Here is a 23380-nt window from a genome sequence, read left to right as displayed (position 1 = left end):
AGCCAGCTCGGAGGTGGGAGCGGGGGCCGTAGCGGGCGCTAAGCCGGGGGAGGGGGGGGCTCCTGGTCTCCCGGTCTCCCGAGAGTGGCGTTGGCTGCCCCCATGCCACCCGCCCCCCACACTCGGAGCCTGCACCCAGACTCCCTCTGGACCTGCTGCGGGAGGCGGAAAACAGGCGCACACGGGGGACATGGCCGCGTGGCGTCGGCGGCGCCCTCACGGCCGGCGTGGACCCGGAGACCTGAGCACTTGGCGGCTCCCCCTCCGAGCCCTTTTACCCCAGCTCTTCCCACCCCCGGGCTCCCGCGTGTGTCTCTGCGGAGGGGGGCCACCCCCGCCGCCACCTCAGGCCAGGGCGCCCAATGGGCCAGTATAAATGGTATTTTTCAAATTTATTGATTTTTTAATTGAAGGATAATTGCTTTACAAAATTGTGTTGGTTTCTCCCAAACCTCAACGTGAGTCAGCCACAGGTAGACATATGTCCCTCCCTCTTGAACCTCCCTCCCCATCCCACCCCTCTAGGTTGTCACAGAACCCCGGTTTGAGTTCCCTACACCTGCCTTTACAAGAAATCAAATTTTCAGGGTATACAAAATGGGCTAAATTTTTCCTGTGTGGTGGATTTCTAGTTTTGTCAACAATTTCTTTAAAACTGTAGGTTTCGATGTAATGGATTTTGAGGTAGTTGCAGCCACGAGAGGGTTTCTGAATTCCCTGAGCATTCCTTTGTGGTCAGTGTGGCCTGGATGGGTCCCCGAGGTCAGCCCCCCAGGTCAGCTGTCTGTTCCCCGAACCCCTCAGGCTGGTCCCCCGAGGGCCCCACAATCCTGGTGCGTGGGTCCCTCTCAGTTGCAGCCCTGAGTGCCACTGTTGGTCTCGACTCTGACCCTGTCGTGAGGTTGGCACAGGCCTTGGTGGCCGGGACATGCTCATCAGGCCCTGAGGCGCCCGAGCTCGTGGCCAGGGCTGCTGCCCACATCCCCGGGGCCTCCTGTCCACCGTGTGGTTCTCATGTCCGGCGGCTCTCGTCAGCTGCTGTTGGGGGTCTGTCAGCAAACAGCGCCACTTGCTGGTGGCTCCGTGGCCTCGTCTGCCCTGGGCACAGTGGTGACCCTGCAGACGGTGGTCTTGCCGGCCGGGACAGGTCACGGGGCGGTTTCGAGTGCAGTCCCCGGTGTGCCCGTGAGCTGTGTCAGCTGCGGGTTTCTGCACGGGCTCATCCTCCCGTTGTGGAGAGGAACGGGCCGCAGCGGAGCTGACCCGTGCCGAGTGGTTTTTCTGCTGTCACGTCGCCAGCTGTGGGAGCGAGTCTGAGTCCTAGTTCTGTCGTGAGTCCTGAGTCCTCAGCTGTCCTAGCTGCCTGGGGCTGCTCTCATGGCGTGGGGGGAACCTCAAAGAACAGGAAGTTATCCTCCCAGTTGTGATGCCGGAGATCCGAAATGAGCTTGTTTATGAGCCCGACACCCACGAGGGCCGCGAGGGTTACCGGAGGCAACGGTAACAGATGACCACAGCGGGGCTCAACACCCACCCTCCCCTGCCCTGGGGACCGGACGCCTGAGGTCAGGGGTCCCAGGGCTGAGCTCCCTGCAGAGGCTCCAGGGGAGGCTCCTCCCCGCCTCTTCCGGCTTCTGGGGGCTCCGGGCATCGTCCCTGGGCTGGTGGCCGCCTCCCTCCCGTCTCCCCCTCTGTGTCCACGTGGCTTCTCCTCTGTGTCCGTGTCTCTCCTCTTCTGTGTCTTATAAGGACCGTGTCACCGGGTTTAGGGCACCGCCATCCAGGAGGGACCTCATCTCAGACCCTTCACTCCATCACCTCTGCAGAGACCCTGTTTTTATGTAGGATCCAGTTCCCATGCCAGGAGGCAGGATGTGGATGTATCTTTTTGGAAAACCCCGTTCAACCTGACACCATCCAGTCATTTCCTCTCAGAGAAGACTTTTATTGAGCCAGGATGAATGGGGCTGAAAGGACGTTTTGTCTTTATTTCCCCATTTTTGTGGTTACCTGTCTAAGTAGTGGCTGAAAAGTGTCCCCAAGATTAATACACTTAAGTTGTGACCCCTGAGATTTCAGGAGGTGGCTGTGTTTGGACATGGTCTTTAAAGAGGGGATGAAGGTGGAATGAAGTCACTAGGCTGGTCCTGATCCCGCAGGACTGGGGTCCTGATGAGAAGGGGAGGTCGGGACACAGACACACACAGGGTTAGGGTTAGGGCAAGGGGAGGAGACGGCCGTCCACACGCCCTGCCCAACCTGGGGCTCCAACTCCAGCCTACAGGACTCGGGGAGGATGACCACGTGCTGTTTAAGCCACCCCGTGTGGTGATCCATCTGACAGCCCCGGCCTTCCACTGTCTCTTCCTCGAACGTGGTTGACATGCATCTGGGTTCTGATCACAAGCGCGTTGTGTGTTCGGGTCAGAGCCCATGCAGCTGTGAACGTGCGTCCTGCTGGCCACACTCCACTCGGTCCTGGAGCCCCGGGGCCAGCGCCTCCCTCTGCAGCTTGGACTCAGGCTCAGTTCTCGGGACTGGGTGGGCTACCCCAGCGGCTCAGCTGGTTTGAGAACCCATCTGCCAATGCAGGAGACGCAGGAGACTCGGGTTCAATTCCTGGGTTGGGAAGATCCCCTGGAGAAGGGAACAGTGACCCACTCCAGTGTTCTTGCCTGGAGAATCCCATGGACATAGGAACCTGGAGGGCTACAGTCCACGGGGTCGCAAAGAGTCGGACATGACTGAAACAACTTAGAACACACATTTGTTCAGCTCAGTCATGTCCGACTCTTTGCGACCCCGTGGACTGCAGCACGCCAGGCCTCCCTGTCCATCACCAAGTTCCCAGAGTTGACTCAAACTCATGTCCATTGAGTCGGTGATGCCATCCAACCATCTCATCCTCTGTCATCCCCTTCTCTTGCCTTCAATCTTTCCCAGCATCAGGGTCTTTTCCAATGAATCAGTTCTTCGAATCACGTAGCCAAAGTATTGGAGTTTCACCTTCAGCATCAGTCCCTCCAATGAATATTCAGGGTTGATTTCCTTGAGGATGGACTGGTTGGATCTCCTTGCAGCCCTTGCAGCATACACGTACACACACGCCCAGGACTGGGAAGCACTGGGCAGTGTCCGAGGAGGCGTGTGCAGGAAATTCAGGCCCCCAGGGTCCCTCCCAGCCAGACCTGGGTCTCCAGGTTCAGCCCGGAGCCCACCCGGACAGGTCTACAGCTGCCGCGTGGGGCTCCAGGACCCCCGTGCAAGGCTCACGGCCCGACTCCTCTTTTGCAGCTATTTCCACCAAGATGATCGACCGGATCTTCTCTGGAGCCGTGACGCGGTGCGTGCCAGTGGGTTCGCAGCAGGGCTGGGGCTGGTTTTCCCCGGGAGCATCCGGCCCTGCCTGTCACTCCTGACGGGGGGGGCGTGTTCTGAGCCGTGACCTAGGAGCACGTGTGTAGGGTTTTGCCATACGAGGTCATAGGTAACGGGGACACACGCCATTGTCACAGGAAGTCATGAGTAAGAGGGACACGTGTGCCGTTCATGTAAGGTCATACATAAAGGACACACGCCTGTGCCGTGTGAGGGCATGTGAAAAGGATCCCGTGACCGTCACAGATGTGACGTCATAAGTTACGGGCACGCAAACCATGCTCTTGCCACATGATGCCATGCGTGAGGGGGGCACAGGCCCTGGGCATGGAAGGCTGTGAGGTGGCTGTGAGCCGAGCAGGTTCTTCTGCCCTGATCCCTGCCCCCGCCCCTCTAGGCCTACACAGCCTCTCTCAGGCCCCTCCGGGTTGGGACCAGGCCAGGACTGGATCCCTGCAGGGCTCCCGTCACCCCTGGGCGTGGGCAGGGACCCGAGCCTCAGGCTGCTTCTCCCTGACGCCGGCTTTGTCTCTCGATTCCGGCCCGGAATCCAGAGGGAAAAAGGTGCAGAAGGAAGGAAAAATTAGCTACGCGGACTTTGTCTGGTTTCTGATCTCCGAGGAGGACAAGAAGACCCCCACCAGGTGGGCGTCCGGGCCTGTGCTCTGTTTGGGCTGTAAGGACACTCACAAGCGGGGCCCAGTGGTCACCCATCAATGAGGGCGCTCTCCGTGGCCCATCCCTGTGAGGTCGTCTCGGAGAGGGTCACATGGGTGGAGTGGTCCCCGGGGGTGGGGTCTGTCCACGTGCGGGTCACCCCGGTTGGAGCGTGTTTGGGTGGACGGCCATCGGGGTGGACATCTGACCCTCCCAGTCGCAGCCTCGAGTACTGGTCCCGGGGGTAAGGTCACCCTGGTCACAGCGGGTCTGGGTGGATGGTTGTCTGGGCGGACGTCTGACCCTCCCGGCCGCAGCATCGAGTACTGGTTCCGCTGCATGGACTTGGATGGGGACGGGGCGCTGTCCATGTTCGAGCTGGAGTACTTCTATGAGGAGCAGTGCCGGCGGCTGGACAGCATGGCCATTGAAGCCCTGCCCTTCGAGGACTGCCTGTGCCAGATGCTGGACCTGGTGAAGCCCCAGAGGGAAGGTGCTGCGCAGGGGTGGGGCCCTGGGAGGGGGGACACCTGGGGGAGGGGGTGCCCAGGGAAGTGGGGCCCCATGGGGGAGGGTGGGGGCCTCTGGGGGAGGGGGACACTTGGGGGAGGTGGAGATGCCCTGGGGAATCGGGTTGCCCCTGGGGGTGGGGAGTTCCAGGGGGGATGGGGCACAGCCTTGGGGGGTGCCCCAGGGAAGTGGGTCCCCCTGCGGTGGGGGGTGCCCCAAGGAGGAGGGACAGCCCTGGGGGATGCTCTGGGGAACTGGGGTGCTCCTGGGGAGGGGGACACCCCAGGGGTTAGGGAGCCCCCGGGGGGTGGGCAGCCCCAGGGGAGGTGTGTGCCGGGCCTCGGAGACGGTAGCCGCGTCCAGGGCAGGTCAAGTGTGGTCTCGTGTAACCGAGCACCGGCCAGTTCTGATCACTAGGGGTGGACGTGACCCTCGGGTCCCTGCTTCCGCGCCTTCAGCCCTCACGTGTGATCCCCAGGGGTGGACGCGACCCTCGCACCCCCACCCTCAGCCCTCATGTGTGATCCCCGGGGGTGGACGTGACTCTCGCGGCCCCACCCTCAGCCCTCACGTGTGATCCCTGGGGGGTGGACGTGACTCTCGCGGCCCCACCCTCAGCCCTCATGTGTGATCCCCGGGGGTGGACGTGACTCTCGCGGCCCCACCCTCAGCCCTCACGTGTGATCCCCGGGGGTGGACGTGACCCTCGGGTCCCTGCTTCCACGCTTTCAGCCCTCACGTGTGATCCCCAGGGGTGGACGCGACCCTCGCGGCCCCACCCTCAGCCGTCACGTGTGATCCCCGGGGGTGGACACGACCCTCGCGGCCCCACCCTCAGGCCTCACGTGTGGCTGTGCACAGGCGAGGGGACTGGGTTCCTCGGGGTGCCTGGGAGCCGCGTGTCCTCAGAGCCGCTCGCGTGTGCTCACGACATGCCCTCAGAGCTGCTCGCCCTCAGAGCCGCTCGCGTGTGCTCACGACATGCCCTCACGCCCACGACCCACCCTGCGCCCAGGAGACCCCTCCATGCTTCCCTTGCAGCTGCCCGGGGAGCTCGCGCCCCCCCCCCCCCCCCCCCCCGCTCACAGCTGTGCCCCTCCCGCAGGGAGGATCACGCTGCAAGACCTGAAGCGCTGCAAGCTGGCCAACGTGTTCTTCGACACCTTCTTCAACATCGAGAAGTACCTGGACCACGAGCAGAAGGAGCAGGTGTCCCTGCTCAGGGTGAGTGGGGGTCACAGGGAGGCCCTCGGGGGGACGTGCGGGGAGGGTGTGCCGGGCCGCTCCCCGGAGACACCACACCGCGCTCGGTCCATCGTCTGCAGGAGAGCGAGAGCGAGGGCCCCGAGCTGTCTGACTGGGAGCGCTTTGCCGCCGAGGAGTACGACATCCTGGTGGCCGAGGAGGCCGCGGGGGACCCCTGGGAGGACGGGTGAGTGCGCGGGCGGTGGGACGGGGGAGAACCGGGTCTTGGACGAGGGAAGGCCGGCGACGGGGGCAGGGAAATGGGCTGCCAGCTGGGCCAGTGATGGCACCACCTCTGGCTGCCACTTCTGGGGAGGGTTTCCAAGGGGCTGCGATCCCACCCCACCCCCGAGGGCAGGCACCCTCAAACTCAGAACCGCGCCTGGTCCTGCCCCCAGGCACCCTGACTCTGGGAGCTTTTCCTGCTGCGTCAGGCCCTCCCCAAGCCCCGCGGAGTGTCCCTCCAGGGCCCCTGGGTGGCACCTCCCAGGGCTCCATCTACCCTCCGGGGTTGGCACCCATAGGCCGCCAAGGGGTGCAGACCCCACACGGGGGGACGGGGTGGGGAGCCGACTGGGCAGCTGAGCTGCTGAGCGCAGCCCGCCTGTCCTGCCCGCACGTGTCGGGGTGTCGGGGGGCGCACAGCTGCTCAGCGGGCGCTGTCCTCACGGCCCCTCCCCGCAGGTACGAGGCCGAGCTCAGCCCCGTGGAGCAGAAGCTGAGCGCCTTGAGGTCCCCGCTGGCCCAGAGGCCCTTCCTGGAGGCGCCGGGCAGCCTGGGCGCCGTCGAGCTGTACGAGTTCGAGTGTGGGGACGACGACCTGCCGCCCTCATGACCCGAGGCCCGCTTGGGGTCCCACGGCCTGGGGGTGGGAGACGCGGCCGTCAGCCTCACAAAGTGTCGTGTGTTTGTCTGCGGTGCGTGCGTCTTTACTGAACACAGAAGCGGCTGCAGAGCTCCACGGTGCCTCCCCGCCCCGCCTCCCCAGCGCGCAGGTGGCCTTGGCCCGCTGCCCCGTCCAGGCACTTGGAGGCCCCCGTCCGTGGATGGTTCACCCCGGTGGGAACCCGGCGGCGCTGTGGCGGGTCTGCCCGGGTCATGCCCATGCTGACCCTGGGCCGGCTGTGTCGGCAGGAACATTCCAGGAGGCCTGGCGCCCGCTGTCTCGTGGGGCCCCTGCGGGGAGGCCGCCCCGGCCCTGGTTGGGGCCGAGGGAGCACCCCAGTCTGTGCGGCCCAACGTTCCTGTGTACGTGTACAGAATGTGTAAAGTTACCTTCTATTTGCTGTGCAGAGCGGTTTAAATAATTTTATGAGATCACGTTTGTATTTTGAAATAAAGAATTTAAGGATTTTCAGCCCGAGGCTCACCTCGAGACAAAACGAGACACGGTAGCGGGGGATCCTGAACGCGGGTCACGGACGGACGCGGCACAGACGTGGGGTCCCCGCAGGGAGACTGCGGGGCATGCAGGTCCCCCGGACGCAGAGCTGCTGGGCGCGGGTCACAGGCCGGGGCCCCAGGGTCCCCCCACGGGGGCGCGGGTCACCCCCAGAGCCGTGCAGCCCGCTTTCTGGCCATGGCGGTCCCCACATGGCCCCGGGCGGCCGCCTCTCCTCCGGTCACGTCTGATCTGTGCACGGCGGGGTGCGAGCCTCCCCTGCAGACACCGCACCATGGGAGACCGGATGTCTGGCCTCCACGCCGCTCCGCCCACGCCCGGGTCCGACACCGCTCCGCGCTTCGGCACCAGCCCGAGAGTCCAGGGGAGGGTGGGCTCCCACGTGTCCAGTGGAGGTGGCTGAGGAGCGTCACCCCACCAGGCCTTGGGCAGGTCGTCTCAAGTCAGTCCGTGCGTCCGTCCATGCATCTGCAGTCAACCATCCGTATGTATCCATCCGCCCGCCCACACCTCCCCTTCTACCTCTGTCCATCCACCCATCCTTCCTTCTGTCTGCCCGCCTGCGCACCCATTCCTGTGTGTACCTTTCTGTCCATTTCCCTGTACAGTGGCCCGTGCCTCCATGCAGCTGTCCATCCCACCCAGCCCACAGTCCATCCGTGTCTCCGTCCGCTGCGGCCATCAGAACCTCCGGGGCCCTGTTGGGAAGGCCCATGCTGAATCTGGGACCTCCGAGGGTGGGTTGGGGCGGTTCAGTACTGGACACCTACGACAAAGTTCGGGGCCGGTGGAGATGAGCATCGAGCTCTCAGGCCGGATTTGGGAACCCGCAGGGCTGCACTCAGAGACCCCCCCCCCACCAAGGCAGGCTCTGGGGTCCCCAAGAAGAGAATGGAGCCCCAGTTGCAGGGTTTGAGGCACTCCAGGGGTAGAACGGGACCCCAAAGCAGGGTTCAGGACCTCTGGGGACCCCAGCAACACCTCCCGCACAAGGCAGAGTCTTGGGCCCCGGGGTGCAGTCCCAGACTCGGGAGGTACGAGAGGGGGAGGACGTATGAGACGTCATACTCCCCCAAGTCAGGACACTTCAAGGCCGAATTTGGGGCCTCTGAGCCACACATGGACACCACCAGATGATCGACACGGAAATCAGATTGATAATATTCTTTGCAGCCAAAGACGGAGAAGCTCTATACAGTCAGCAAAAACAAGACCGGGAGCTGACTGTGGCTCAGATCATGAACTCCTTATTGCCAAATTCAGACTTAAATTGAAGAAAGTAGGGAAAACCACTAGACCATTCAGGTATGACCTAGATCAAATCCCTTATGACTATACAGTGGAAGTGAGAAATAGATTTAAGGGACTAGACCTGATAGACAGAGTGCCTGATGAACTATGGACAGAGGTTCGTGACATTGTACAGGAGACAGGGATCAAGAAAATCCTCAAGAAAAAGAAATGAAAAAAAGCAAAATGGCTGTCTGAGGAGTCCTTACAGATAGCTGTGAAAAGGAAGCAAAAAGCAAAGGAGAAAAGGAAAGATAGACTCATTTGAATGCCGAGTTACAAAGAATAGCAAGGAGAGAGAAGAAAGGCTTCCTCAGCGAACAATGCAAAGAAATAGAGGAAAACAATAGAATGGGAAAGACTAGAGATCTCTTTAAGAAAATTAGAGCTACCAAGGGAACATTTCACGCAAAGATGAGCTCAATAAAGGACAGAAACGGTAGGGACCTAACATAAGGAGAAGATATTAATAAGTGGCAAGAATACACAGAAGAACTGTACAAAAAAGATCTTCATGACCCAGATAATCACGATGGTGTGATCACTCACCTAGAGCCAGACATCCTGGAATGTGAAGTCAAGTGGGCCTTAGGAAGCATCACTACGAACAAAGCTAGTGGAGGTGATGGAATTGCAGTTGAGCTATTTCAATTCCTGAAAGATGATGCTGTGAAAGTGCTGCACTCAATATGCCAGCAAATCTGGAAAACTCAGCAGTGGTCACAGGACTGGAAAAGGTCAGTTTTCATTCCAATCCCAAAGAAAGGCAATGCCAAAGAATGCTCAAACTACCGCACAATTGCACTCATCTCACATCCTAGTAAAGTAATGCTTAAAATTCTCCAAGCCAAGCTTCAGCAATACGTGAACCATGAACTTCCAGATGTTCAAGCTGGTTTTAGAAAAGGCAGAGGAACCAGAGATCAAATTGCCAACATCTGCTGGATCATTGAGAAAGCAAGAGAGTTCCAAAAAAACCTCTATTTCTGCTTTACTGACTATGCCAAAGCCTTTGACTGTGTGGATCACCATAAACTGGAAAATTCTTCAAGAGATGGGAATACCAGCCCACCTGACCTGCCTCTTGAGAAACCTGTATGCAGGTCAGGAAGCAACAGTTAGAACTGGACATGGAACAACAGACTGGTTCCAAATAGGAGAAGGAGTACATCAAGGCTGTATATTGTCACGCTGCTTATTTAACTTATATGCAGAGTATATCATTAGAAACGCTGGGCTGGAGGAAGCACAGGCTGGAATTAAGATTGCTGGGAGAAATACCAATGGATGGACATGAGTCGGGAGACAAGGTGGGTCCCTCGGGGGACTTGCCAGTGGAGGAGGACCAGCCTGTCTGTGCTCTGAGGAGATGGTGGCCACACCCGTCTCCCAGGGACGCCCAGAGCCTTTCCCAGGAAGATATGGCTGTGGAGGCGGGGATATGGCATCCATTGGATTGACACCCAGGACAACCTCCGGTATGTAAATGCTGCTGCTGCTGCTGCTAAGTCACTTCAGTCGTGTCCGACTCTGTGCGACCCCATGACGGCAGCCCACCAGGCTCCCCCGTCCCTGGGATTCTCCAGGCAAGAACACTGGAGTGGGTTGCCATTTCCTTCTCCAAAGCATGAAAGTGGAAAGTGAAAGGGAAGTCGCTCAGTCGTGTCCAACTCTTCGCGACCCCATGGACTGTAGCCTACCAGGCTCCTCTGTCCATGGGGTTTTCCAGGCAAGTGTACTGGAGTGGGTTGCCATTGCCTTCTGCAGATATGTAGATGACACCACCTTTATGGAAGAAAGTGAAGAAGAACTGAAGAGCCTCTTGATGAAGGTGAAAGAGGAGAGTGAAACAGTTGGCTTAAAGCTCAACGTTCAGAAAACTAAGATCATGGCATCTGGTCCCATCACTTCATGGCACATAGATGGGGAAACAGTGGCTGACTTTATTTTTCTGGGCTCCAAAATCACTGCAGATGCTGATTGCAGCCATGAAATTAAAAGACGCTTACTCCTTGGAAGGAAAGTTATGACCAACCTAGACAGCATATTGAAAAGCAGAGACATTACTTTGTGAACAAAGGTCCATCTAGTCAAGGCTATGGTTTTTCCAGTAGTCATGTATGGATGTGAGAGTTGGACTATAAAGAAAGCCGAGCCGCCGAAGAATTGATGCTTTTGAATTGTGGTGCTGGAGAAGACTCTTGAGAGTCTCTTGGACTGCAAGGAGATCCAACCAGTCCATCCTAAAGGAAATGAGTCCTGAATATTCATTGGAAGGACTGATGCTGAAGCTGAAACTCCAATACTTGGGCCACCTGATGGGAAGAGCTAACTCATTTAAAAAGACCCTGATGCTGGGAAAGATTGAGGGCAGGAGGAGAAGGGGACGACAGAGGATGAGATGGTTGGATGGCATCACCGACTCAATGGACATGGGTTTGGATGAACTCCGGGAGTTGGTGATGGACAGAGAGGCCTGGCGTGCTGCGGTTCATGGGGTCGCAGAGTCGGACACGACTGAGCGACTGAACTGAACTGAGCTGCACACATCCCCAAGGCAGAGTTCAGGATCCCAGGGGACCTTTGTGGAACCCCACCCCCAGGGCCACAGTCAAGCCACCAGCGTACACTTCAGAGCCGTGGAGCGGGTGCGGAGCCCGAAGCAGGGTTCAGGGTACCCCTCGGGTCAAGACTCCAGGCCCCAAGGCAGGAGCTGGGACCTCCGAGTTAGGGGGCGCACTCGGACGTTCAAGGCAGAGCTCCGGACTCCCGAGGGTGGAACTGGACCCACAAGCCCAGACCGTCGGCCCCGCGCGGGGGCTGGAGTGGGGCCCGGCTTGGGTGGGCGGCGCGGCTCGGTTCCGGCGCCAGACGCCGGGGGAAGTCGCCGCGAGCATCCCCAACAGAGAGAGGCGCGTGCCCGGCGGCATCGCCCGAACCCGCCTCCCAGCCGGGACTCGCGCACAGCAATGCGGCGGCGGCGGCGAGGGATCGGGCGACCAATGGGCAGCCTGTAAGGGAGCTGAGTCCCCCCGAGGCCCCGCCCTGTTGACCCCGGCGACCAATGGGCAGCCTGTAAGGGAGCTAAGTCCCCCGAGGCCCCGCCCTGTTGACCCCGGCGACCAATGGGCAGCCGGCAAGGGAGGAGGCTCCGCCGTATTGACCCGGGAGACCAATGGGCAGCCGGTACAGGAGCTGGGTCCCCCGCCCTGTTGGCCCGGGTGACGGACGGGCAGCCGGCTAGGGAGCTGGCTCCGCCCCGGAGGCCCCGCCCTGTTGCGCAGAGGCGCGCGGGATGTGGGCCTTGCGGGCCGCCGTCCGCGGGGGCGCCTGGCTCTCTCGCGCGGTTCGTGGTTGCCGGCCCCCGAGGGCTGCGCTGCCGTCGCCGCCGCCCCACCCCGAGCGCGCCCTCGCCGCTCTCCGCGGGGGCCTGGGGTGCTCGGAGGGGCGAGAGGGCGGAGGGCGGGGCCCACGTGCGGATGGCCGGAGAAGCCGGGCTGATGGGGAGGAGGAGCCCGAAGATGCGGAGGAGGAGGAAGACGAGGAGGAGCTGCTGAGGAGGGACCCGCTGCTGCCCGCGGGGACACAGCGCGTGTGCCTGGTTCACCCTGAGGTCAAGTGGGGGCCCAGGAAGCCGCAGGGGACCCGAGGTGACCGAGAGCGCGGGGGGACGGGGGCGGGCGCGGGCGGAGCGAGGAGGCTTGAGCTTAAGGGGCGGGGAAGCCGGCGCCCCGGAGGCGGGGCTCCTGGGGGCGGGCCTCGCGGGCTGGAGCTCATAGTTCCGGCGCGCCAGGGGCGGGGCCTCTGGGGGCGGCCCTCGAAGGCCGGAGCTCATAGGTCGGGGCTTCTGGGGGCGGGGCTCCGGAGGCGGGGTTTCTGGGGCCTGCCTCCGACGCTGCATCCCGATAAGTGGGGCTTCTGGGGCGGACTCGGAGGCCGGAGCTCATAGGTCGGGGCTTCTGTGGGCGGGGCGGCGAAGGCGGGCTTTCTGGGGGCGGATTCTGAAGGCCGGAACTCATTGGTCGGGACTTCGGGGGGCGGGGCGCCAGAGGCGGGGTTTCTGGGGGCGGATTCCGAAGGCCGGAGCTCATAGGTCGGGGCTTCGGAGGCGGGGTTTCTGGGGCCCGCCTCCGAGGCTGCAGCCCGTTAGGTGGGGCTTCTGGGGCGGACTCGGAGGCTGAACTGCCCACTCCCTCTCTTGCTCCGGGAGCTCCCCCCACCCATAGGCCTGGAAACCCTCATTCTGGGCACAGGCGCCCTCCTACTTTGCACGCAGCGAGCCCCTTCCCCTATGAGCCGCTCCTGGGTGTCTCTCTGCCTTGCTCCCCCGGGGCCTCCCCATCCATAATGCACACGATCCCAGCAACTCACGCGGGGTGCACGCGGGGTGCCCCTCGGCTTTAAGCCTTTTATGGACCCACTTTCTCTCTGCGCCGCTGAGTACTAAGCCCGGAGATTGTGCACAAGCTTCTGTAGCAGAAACGGGAACCGGCTGAGAGCTGAGCGGCGGGGTGGGGGCACTTGTGGTCGCAGGGTGGAGGGGACGAGCTCCGGAGGGAGGCTGCCCTCCCGTGAGGCTCTGGCCACTGAGCTTCACACCTCACCGGAGAACAAGCCAGGGCCCTGCACAGCTGTGCTCCGGGCCATCGCCCCCAGGCTCCCAGCCTCTCCAGACCTGCGCCAACCGTGTCCACCCCGTCAGGGCTCAGATCCACGCGGTGGCACCACTGCCCACGTGTCTGTTGTCCATCAGCTTACCTGAGAGGGACCAGCAGGAGGAGACACGAGGACAGGACGGGTCCTGACAGCCTTTGATCCACGGCCTGTGCCCCCACTGCTCTGGACTCCTGTCCTGGGTGGGCCCTGCCTCCCGCTGGCCCCATTATTCTGACTGCTCAGGACCACGAACTCTGGGTGGGCGCCTCCTTGCTCATCCTGGGTTCCGCAAGGGCAGCCACTGAGGGAGGCTGGAACTAGGCTCTGGTCACCCAGGACATGACACCCGCCCAGGACGGGACTCAGCCCACCCCACATACAGGACGGCAGGCTCTGCGGGTCCTGGGAACTTCACGGGAGTGGGTCACAAGGGACCCCGAGTCCCCACGGGGCACATGTGCCCAATTCCAATATGGGGGCGGGGGGCTGTCCCTGCATCCCCTGCTCACCTCTGGCTCCCCTCCCCTCCCCTCTCCTCCGTCCGCCTTCCTGACCATCCACCCAGAAGAACAGATCTGCCTTTAAGCAAATGCTCATTCGGGTGCTTTCTGGGAGCCTTCCCTCCCCTCCCCTCCCCTCTAACCCTCCCCTCTAACCCAGCCCTCCCCTCCCCTCCCCTCCCCTCCCGTCCATCCTCCGTCCCCCCTCCTGACCATCTACTTAGAAGAGCAGATCTCCGTTTCAAGCAAAGGCCCATTCGGGTGCTTTCTGGGAACCTTCCTGTGACCAGGAAGCAGGAAGCCTCCCCTTCCCTCCCTCCCCTCCCCTCCCCCCTCCCCTCCCCTCCCCTCCCCCTCCCTCCCCTCCCCTCCCCTCCCCTCCCCTCCCCCTCCTTCCCTCCCCTCTAACCCTCCCCTCAATCCTCCGTCCCCCCTCCTGACCATCCACCCAGAAGAGCAGAAGAGCAGATCTCCGTTTCAAGCAAAGGCCCATTCGGGTGCTTTCTGAGAACCTTCGTGTGGCCAGGAAGCAGGAAGCCCTCCCAGCCTGGGGGCATGTGGGCCAGGACTCGGGGCAGGGCTGACCCGGCCGGAAGTGGCCCTCACACCAGCCTGTCTCTCCCCCAAGCTGAGTGGCAGGTGGCAGAGGCCCGAGCGCTGGTGTGCACGCTGGACAGCTGGTCAGTGGTGGACACGATGGTGGTGCCCACCAAGACGCCAGACAAGAAGCTCATCTTCGGCAGAGGGACCTTGGACCAGCTGACGGGTGAGTCCATCATCGCATGTGTCACAGCCCCCTTCTAGAATGGCGCAAGCTCGACCGTCCCTCTGGGCCTCATGGAACTTGGATCAGGTGGCAGAAACCAGCGTGCCTGCATCAGTATTCCAGTGAGACCCCAGCACCCAGGCCAGACTGCCACCCCCTGTCAGTGCCCTGGGGTGTGTTCCTGCACGAGACCCTTGCCCCTCTGTGGACCCCAACGTCCCCGCCCCACACCGTCTGGTTCACAGCTCAGGGCAAGCGACCCGCAGAGCGGGTGCCTCGCCCCCTGTCTGTGTCCCTCCGAGTCTAGCATGCACCCTGTCCCCGCGGGCTCACCAGGCCCCTGTGTGTGTGAGACCTCGTTGTTGTTCAGTCGCTCAGTCGTGTCCGACTCTTTGCGACCCTGTGGACTGCAGCGCGCCAGGCTTCCTGTCCGTCACCAACTGCCGGAGCTTACTCAAAGTCATGTCCATTGAGTTGGTGATGCCATCCAACCATCTCATCATCTGTCGTCCCCTTCTCCTGCCCTCAGTATTTCTCAGCATCAGGGTTTTTTTCCAATAAGTTGGTTCTTGGCATCAGGTGGCCAGAGTATTGGAGCTTCAGCTTCAGCAGGTGTGAGACCTGCTTTCCGGGTCCTCCCCGACCCATGCTCCATGCTCCCTGAATACGGTGCTCGGAGACCCAGGGGATGTCCGGGAGACACAGCCGATCAAAGCGCAGGGTCACTCCCCAGAGGTATGTTGCGGGCTTACTGAGCCTCTGACCAGCGGTTCTCTTTTCCTAGAGAGGATCAGAGGGTCGCCGGAAATCACCGCCGTCTTCCTGAACGTGGAGAGGCTGGCCACGCCCGCCAAGGTACAGCGGAAGCAGCGGGTCAGCAGGTCTCAACGGGCCTGGGCTCACGGCTCATCCCCTCTCCCCCGCTGTTTTTTCCAGAAAGAACTGGAAGCCACCTGGCGCGCGCCTGTGTTTGACCGGTTCACCGTGGTTCTTCACATATTCCGCTGCAACGCCCGCACCAAGGAGGCGCGACTGCAGGTGGCGCTGGCGGAGCTCCCCCTACTCAGGTGAGAGCAGGACCCGGGCCGGGGCAGACGGGCCCCGCCACCGCCACACCGGGACCCTCTAGGGACCCCCCACCCGCCGAGACCCTCTCTAGGGACACAGCCCCACCGGGACCCTCTAGGGACACACCCCCACCGGGACCCTCTCTAGGGACCCCCTCCACCGGGACCCTCTCTAGGGACCCCCTCCACCGGGATCCTCTCTAGGGACCACCCTCCACCGGGACCCTCTCTAGGGACCACCCCCTGAAGCCTCTTTATGGACCCCTCCACCGGGACCCTCTCTAGGGGCCCTCTCCTCCAGAACCCTCTCTAGGTACCACCCCCTGGAACCCTCTCTAAGGATCCCCTCCACCGGGATCCTCTCTAGGGACCACCCTCCACCGGGACCCTCTCTAGGGACACAGTCACCCACCCTGGACCCTCTGTAGGGACCACCCCCTGAAGCCTCTTTATGGACCCCCCTCACCGGGACCCTCTCCAGGGACCCTCTCCTCCAGAACCCTCTCTAGGGACCACCCCCTGGAACCCTAAGGATCCCCTCTACCAGGATCCTCTCTAGGGACCCCCTCCACTGGGATCCTCTCTAGGGACCACCCCCCACCGGGACCCTCTCTAGGGACACAATCACCCCCCACCCCGGACCCTCTCTAGGAACCACCCCTCGGAACGGTCTCTAGGGAACCTCTCCACCGGGATCCTCTCTAGGGACCACTCCCTGGAACTCTATGGACCACCCCCCCACCGGGACACACTCTAGGGACCCCCCCGAAGCCTCTTTATGGACCCCCCACCAGGACCCTCTCTAGTGACCGCCCCCCGACCCTTTCTAGGGATATCCCTCCGCGCGCCCCCTGAGACTGTCTATAGGGACCCCCCCCCCAGACCCTCTCTAGGGACACCGCCCCCCCCACGGACCCTCTCTAGGGACATCCCCCGACCCTCTCTAGGAAGCCCTCCTGGGACTTTCTCTAGTTTTCATGTATCTAGACATGTTGCCAGGCGTGCTGACGGTGGGATGTGGTGGGTAGGGCTGCAAGCTTGTGGCCGCGGTTGCGACCTATACGCAACCAGGGACACGTCACCCGGGGGGGCCCTCTGTCCTCACCTGTGATGCCCACGTGGGAGGGGGGCCCCCAGCTATCCCTCCTCCAGAAACCCCAGCCCCACCCCGGCCCCCTGGTCTGTTTTTGCCTCACGTCCTGTGGTGGATGGACATGTACGCCCATCTACTGAGCCAACCCATTTCTGCGCTAGGTCCCACCTGAAAACCGACGTTGCCCATCTGGACGGACGTGGGCGGGGCTCTCGCTACATCATGGGGTCAGGTACGTGTCTGAGGTCTCCTCACTAGGTGTGCAGAAGGGGCTTATCGTGGCCACCACCCCTACAAAGGGAACAGTGTCCTTCACAAGTCCTGAGAGGGCCTCTCTATGGTCACATTCAAACAAGGGTGGGTATCAAGGAGTCCCAGGGCTGAGCTCTGTCCAGAGGCTCCAGGGGAGGGTCCTTCCCGCCTCTTCCAGCTCCTGGGGGCTCCGGGCGTCCGTCCCTGGGCTGGTGGCCGCCTCCCTCCCGTCTCTGCCTCCGTCTCCACGTGGCTTCTCCTCTGTGTCTGTGTGTCTGTGTCTCACAAGGACCCTGTCCTTGGGTTTATGGCCGCCCCTACTTCAGGCCCTTGACTTCATCTCTTCTGCAGAGACCCCATTTCCAAATAAGGCCCCATTTGTAGGTCCTGGGGTTGAGGACATGGATGCATCTCTGGGCACCGCTCAGCCCACTGTGGCCATCATGCGGACTCCCCTCGGCCTTTCCTCCTCACGGATAAGGGGGAGCCCAGGTGACCCCAAAGGGCAGTAGGGCCAGGGCAAGGCTGCCTTCCTCTGGGCAGAGCCATCTCCCAACAGGAGGTGTCAAGGCTGTTTGTGCCGGGGGCACAGGCTAGGGGGTTTGTTCCGGGGTCCTGACACCTGTCCAGGCCCCCCAGGCCGCCTCTCCGTGGCTCTTGGCCCCTTTCTACCCAGGGTCTGCTCGCTGACTCGCCGTCTCGGGTGTTTTTAGGGGAGTCCTTCCTGCAGGTGCAGCAGCGTCTCCTGAGAGACAGGGAAGCCAAGATCCAGAAGGCCCTGGAAAGACTCCGCCGCAAGAGGCACCTTCTGGGGCAGCAGCGGAGGCGGAGGGAGTTCCCCGTGGTCTCTGTGGTCGGATACACGAACTGCGGTGAGGGGTGGGGCGGGGGCGGGGCTAGGGGCCGGGGCCCTCCCCGGGAGGAGCTGGTGTTCAGGCCTCACTGGGGCGGGGCTGTGCTTGTGGGCGGGGCCTCACTTGCAAGGGGCTGGTGGGCGGGCCCTAACTGGGGCGGGGATGGTGGGTGGGGTCATCTTGGGGCCAGGATGGTGGGCGGGGCGGGCCCTCCCCCCTCCCCCCCTCCCCCCCTCCCCCCTCGCCCTCCCCGGGGCTGTGCAGGGCTCTATGGGGCTGGTGGGCGGGGCCTCCCAGGGCGGGGCTGTGCTGGCGGGCGGGGCCTCCTGGGGAGGAGCTGGTGGGTGGACCCGCCCTGGGGCCAGGTGGTGGGTGGGATCTCCCTCAGGCTGCACTGGTGGGTGGGCCCTCTCTGGGACTGTGCAGGGCTGTATGGGGCTGGTGGGCGGGGCCTCCCTGGGGCGGGACTGTGCTGTGGGTGGGGCCTCACTGGGCAGGGCTGTGCTGGTGGGCAGCCTCTTCCTGGGGCTGCAGGGCTGTATGGGGGCTGGTGGGCGGGTCCTTCCAGGGGCAGAGCTGTGCTGTGGGCGGGGCCTCACTGGGCAGGGCTGTGCTGGTGGGCGGGCTCTTCCTGAGACTGCAGGGCTGTATGGGGCTGGTGGGCGGGGCCTTCCAGGGGCGGGGCCGCGCTGGGCGGGGCTGTGTTGGTGGGCAGTCCCTCCCTGGGGCTGTGCTTGTGGATGGTGATGGTGGGTGGATCCGCCCTGGGGCCAGGGTGGTGGGTGGGATCTCCCAGGGACTGCACCGGTGGGCAGGGCCTCCCTGGGGCGGGGCTGTGTGGGCCTGCAACTGAACAGACTCCCACCCCATGGCAGGCACATAGCATCCGCCCAACTGCACCATCACGCTTCTGTATGAGGACACCCACATCACAACTGATGGTCCAGGACACCTCCCTCTGTCTCCAGGGACGCCTCCGCATCTCACACATACGTGACCGCTGTGCACACCATCACTTGTGTACAGGCACACCCACATCACAGCTCACATGGCCCAGGACACCTCCCTCTGTCTCCAGGGACGCCTCCCCATCTCACACACACACACACACACACACACACACACGTGACCACTCTACACCATGCCCCTCGTCTGTCTACACTAACCTTCCCACCCAGGCCTGATCTGTCTAACCCCGAATCCTGGACAACAGCAGCTGTGTTCTTCAATGATCCATGCCTGGCATCAGGGCCCTGCAGAGAACTCTGGGCTCAGACACCCTCCCCGCCCCCATCCCACCGTCCAGCAGCCCGTGCTCAGACGTGGACGCTAGGGGGCCCAAGAGGGCCTGAGATGCATGTCCCCTTGTGCCTGACTTGCAGGGAAAACCACGCTGATCAAGGCCCTGACCGGGGACGCCGCCATACAGCCCCGGGACCAGCTGTTCGCGACGCTTGATGTCACGGCCCATGCGGGGCGGCTGCCCTCTGCGCTGACGGTCCTCTACATGGACACCATCGGCTTCCTCTCCCAGCTGCCCCACAGCCTGGTCGAGTCCTTCTCAGCCACCCTGCAGGACGTGGCCCATTCGGTGAGTGGGGAGGGCCAGACCGGTTCCCCCTCAGATACCAGCAAACGGGGAGGGGAGGTGGTTCCCTCCTTACGACAGCACAGGGCTGTGTCCTCTTACACTGGACGTCACAGGGACCAGACTCCCCTCAAACCCCTCCACTCAGGGAGCTAGGTCTGACTGTACATTTTGTTTTGTTTTTATTTATTTACTTAACATTTAGTTTTGGCTGTGCTGGGTCTTAATTGCTATGTTTGGGCTTTTTCCAGTTGTGGTGAGTGGGGGGGCCGTGTCTCTGGTTGTGGTGAGTGGGGGGCGCCTCTCCGGTTGTGTTGAGTGGGGGTGCCTCTCTGGTTGTGTTGAGTGGGGGCCTTCTCTCTGGTTGTGTTGAGTAGGGGGACCTCTCTCTGGTTGTGGTGAGTGGGGGCGTCTCTCTGGTTGTGGTGAGTGGGGGCGTCTCTCTGGTTGTGTTGAGTGGGGGGGCCTCTCTCTGGCTGTGGAGCCCGGTTTTCTCATTGTGGTGGCTTCTCTTGTTGCGGAGCAGGGGCTCTACGGTGCGTGGCGGTCAGTCGTTGCAGCATGCCAGCTCATTAGTTGTGGCGCACGGGCTTAGCTGCTCCGCGGTATGTGGGATCTTCCCGGCCCAGGCATTGAACCCACATCTCTTGCATTGGCAGGCGGATTTCTTATCACCTGCCCGGGAGGTGACCAGGGAAGCCCTACAATTGTAATTTTTCTGCAGGAAATGCTAATGAAGAGGGGTTTCCCTTTCTGTTTGGCCTTATCTGGGGCCCGGAGACAGTGAACCCCAATAGAGCCTGGGGTTTACTTGGCAGGGAGACGGCAGGGCCCAGGGACAGGCACCCCGGGACCTCAAGTCACAGCAGCTGAGGCTGAGGGCACCGTGCAGCTGTCTGCATCATCCCCCACGGCTCCTGAAAATCTCAAGTTGCTAAAATGAAACTTGAATTAAAAGAAAATTTCATCAGAAAGAGAACCTAGAAGTGAATCCCGTAAATGGCACAGAGCACTTCCTTTCCATGACAGAATTACCCTTACCCTCCGTTGTTACTTTTCTTTTGTATCTATTTTCCCAATTCTGCATGAGGAACCTACATGTAAAACATGAAACAGGGAAAGAACTTCTTTAAAAGGTGAGCTTGAAGGTTTCACAGAAAAGTGGACCAGCCCAGAGCTTTGAACATGGCACTATTGGCTGGGCTGGTTGGTGGTGGGGGGTCAGTGGCTGCACCCAGGTGTAGGGACCTGTGGGGTGGGAGACTGGGGAGACAGGTTTGGGGGTGCTGAGCAGTCTCTCGGTTCCAGCTGCACAGGGAGTGGCAGACGGAAACCCTAATGAGGGGGCAGGGGGGCTCTGTCCACCACAGAGCCGCTCTGCGGTCTCAGGTCGCACCCACCCCTTGAGGTATAGGCCCCCACGGTAGGGAGCTCTACCCTCAGCTGGAAGAGCAGTGTCCTGGGGCTGGCGGGTCCTCCTGGGCTGGGGGTAGGAGCCCCTGGCCCCAAGATCTGACCACCCGGCCGGCCCGTCTGGTTCTCAGGATCTGATCGTCCATGTCAGAGATGTGAGCCACCCCGAGACGGAGCTGCAGAAGGCCAGTGTCCTGTCAGCCCTGCGGGGCCTGGGCCTGCCAAACGCCCTCCTGGAGAGCATGGTGGAAGTCCACAACAAGGTGGATCTGGTGCCCGGGTGAGCCCCTGGGTGAGCCCCCTCCCCCGACCCCTGGAGTGTATGGTGGAGTCCATAACGAGGCTACCTGGTACCTGAGTAAGCCCGGCCCACCCCTGGACTGTATGATGGAGTCCATAAGGAGGCGACCTGGTGCCTGGGTGAGCCCCTCCATCCCTGGAGTGTATGGTGGAGTCCATAACGAGGCTACCTGGTACCTGAGTAAGCCTGGCCCACCCCTGGACTGTATGATGGAGTCCATAAGGAGGCGACCTGGTGCCTGGGTGAGCCCCTCCATCCCTGGAGTATATGGTGGAGTCCATAACGAGGTGACCTGGTGCCCAGGTGAGCTCATCATTGCTGAGCACGCTGTGCCGGCCGCCCGGACAGGTACACACCCGCGGAGCCTGGCGCCCTGGCTGTGTCTGCCCTCCTGGGGCTCGGGCTGGATGAGCTGATGGCCAGGGTGGAGGACGCCATCCTGCGGGCCACGGGGCGACGGACCCTCACCCTCCGCGTGCGGCTGGCTGGACCGCAACTGAGGTGCGTGGGGCAGGCCTGGTTTGGAGGGGTGGTAGCGCTGATGATCGCTGTGCTGGGTAGGGTGTCATTCATGTGAGCAGGCAAGGCCACGGTGCTAGGGAGCCTTTGTCATCCCTGGGTCCTCGGCTCACCACGTAGGAGCAGGGGTCCGGCCACGTGTCCATGCCTCCGAACGCGGACGGTACTGCCCCCCCCACACACCCCAACCCGACCCTGGGAAGGCTGGGTGGGGGTTCGGGCTCCGTCAGGGTCTCCATTTCCACCAATCGTGTCTCCTTCCCGGCACGAGCAGGTGTATAGCCCTGTGTCCACTTGCTGGGACTGTGGGAGATACTGGCCTCCCAGTCCCGGGAAGGCTGGGTAGGGGTTCAGACACCGTCCGGGTCTTGGTTCCTAGCCGTCGTGTGTCCCTCCCACCAATCGCGTGTCCTGTCTACCTATCACGTATCCCTCCCACCAATAGCGTGTCCCTCCAATATCACTTGTCCCACCCACCAATCACGTGTCCTGCCCACCCCAATCACGTGTCCCTCCCATCTCACTTGTCCCGCCCACCGATCACGTGTTCCTCCCACCAATCGCGTGTCCCCCAACCAATGGCGTCTCCCTCGCAGCTGGCTTCACCAGGAGGCCACGGTGCAGGCGGTGGAGGTGATCCCCGAGGCCGGGACTGCTGATGTGAAAGTCATCATCAGTGACTCTGCTTATGGAAGGTTCCGGAAGCTGTTTCCGGGGTGAAATGATTCCCCCCCTCCCCAAAGATGAGGGCGCTGCACATTTCAGTCTCAGAGACAAGCACGTGCGGTGGGTCTTCGCCCCCCCCCCACCGTCCCCACCCCCGCCAGCCTGGTGGGGCCGGGACCCAGTGGGTTCTGGGCGACCGTTGGGGTGTCTGGGGAGCAGATATCTGTCCAGGGTGGTTGATCACACACCAGACAATAAAAGCTTTGTGCGGTGTGTGTGTGTAAACTAGCCTCTGTGGCGTTTGTGCACCGGCCGCCTAGCAGACACCCCATGAACGCTGCCCTCTAGGCAAGAAGGTCCAGTTTGTGCGTCCGCTGTGTATCCCACAGGGGTCCCATCCGACCGGCCTGCCCTTGGCCACAGCAGTGTCCAGGGAGTGATAAAAACAAGAACCCAGCAAGCGGGAAGGATCTGCTCATTAATAGGGCCCAGAACACAGAACCCACTGCACAGGCGTTAGGTGTTTTCACCTAAAGGAAAGTACAAGTTTGGGCTTCTTGTCGACAGCCAGGTCCTGCACCAGGTGGACAAGCGGGGCTATGGAGGGGCCGGGAGCAGAGCCCCCTCTCGGAGGGATGAGCAGACTGGGGAGCCAGCCACTCAGGGCCTCAGGACACCTGTGCCTCCGGCCGCTTCCCCTTCATTCAGCTCAGCTCCTGCTGGTCTCCATCCTCTTGTGTCGGCTAGGTGGGGTGGACGGGCGTTAACTCTTACCCCGGTGGGTGGCGAGCATGTGACTTGGGACGAACCCCCAGGCTCCCGGGGTCCAGCCCCCCTCAGCAGGCCCAGGCTACCCTGGGGGTGCCCACGTGGTCCCAGGGCCCCCCTCAGTCATGGTCTCTTCCAGGATCCCGAGGGCTTGGCCACCCAGTTCCTCCCAGCTCCATTCCCAACTCCTCCCAGTCTGCAGAGCACAGGAAGGACAGTGCGGGTCACTTCTGGCCTCTGGTCCCCTCTCCTCCCAGTATCCCTCCACCTGCTTCCCGAGATCCCCCCCCCAGTCCTAGAAGCTGTACCCCAAGAACTCAGGGGAACAGAGCTCACCTCAGAACTGCCGCAGACAGGCAGGCGACTGCAGGGCCTGACATCCTGGAGGGAGCTGAGAGGGGATCCCAAGGAGGAGAAGGAGGTTGGGTCTCATGGGGCAGAGGGCAGGGGTTTCA

General features: G+C 62.0%; 2 protein-coding genes across 10 annotated transcripts in view; both read left to right on the top strand.

Annotated features, from left to right (window-relative positions):
- The window catches only part of LOC145537818 (serine/threonine-protein phosphatase 2A regulatory subunit B'' subunit beta), a 42644-nt gene extending 35497 nt beyond the window's left edge, over positions 1-7147 (top strand). For 5 of the 6 annotated variants that reach the window (XM_081568707.1, XM_081568706.1, XM_081568710.1 and 2 more), the window contains 6 exons: positions 3295-3343; positions 3933-4022; positions 4353-4528; positions 5651-5769; positions 5871-5977; positions 6475-7147. In XM_081568707.1, the coding sequence (XP_081424833.1) occupies positions 3295-3343; positions 3933-4022; positions 4353-4528; positions 5651-5769; positions 5871-5977; positions 6475-6625 (692 nt within the window). In that variant the 3' untranslated portion in view covers positions 6626-7147. Of the gene's footprint in view, positions 1-3294; positions 3344-3932; positions 4023-4352; positions 4529-5650; positions 5770-5870; positions 5982-6474 lie in introns of those variants that run through there. The other variant, XM_081568708.1, reaches the window with a different exon arrangement.
- Positions 7148-11762: 4615 nt separating this feature from the next.
- On the top strand, positions 11763-22442 carry LOC145537817 (putative GTP-binding protein 6). 4 transcript variants are annotated; one of them, XR_014076438.1, is made up of 11 exons: positions 11763-12132; positions 14267-14404; positions 15189-15259; positions 15341-15471; positions 16726-16796; positions 17530-17688; positions 19053-19261; positions 20077-20394; positions 20803-20951; positions 21321-21473; positions 22088-22442. XR_014076438.1 is itself a non-coding variant. In XM_081568705.1 (10 exons), exons 1-10 carry the CDS (start codon positions 11778-11780, stop codon positions 22209-22211), a joined length of 1560 nt encoding a protein of 519 aa, XP_081424831.1. In that variant the 5' UTR covers positions 11763-11777; the 3' UTR covers positions 22212-22442. The 4 variants fall into 4 exon arrangements, 1 of the variants encoding a protein (XP_081424831.1); XR_014076436.1 differs by lacking the exon at positions 20077-20394 and having other exon boundaries at positions 20803-20934; XR_014076437.1 differs by lacking the exon at positions 20077-20394 and having other exon boundaries at positions 20803-20963.
- Positions 22443-23380: the final 938 nt, after the last annotated feature.

The sequence above is a fragment of the Giraffa tippelskirchi genome, chromosome Y, assembly GCF_054371585.1.
Source record: "Giraffa tippelskirchi isolate mGirTip1 chromosome Y, T2T-mGirTip1v1.2.pri, whole genome shotgun sequence".
Lineage (NCBI taxonomy): Eukaryota > Metazoa > Chordata > Mammalia > Artiodactyla > Giraffidae > Giraffa > Giraffa tippelskirchi.
The sequence above is the reverse complement of the archived record's forward strand: the minus strand, read 5'-3'. Positions and strand labels throughout refer to the sequence as shown.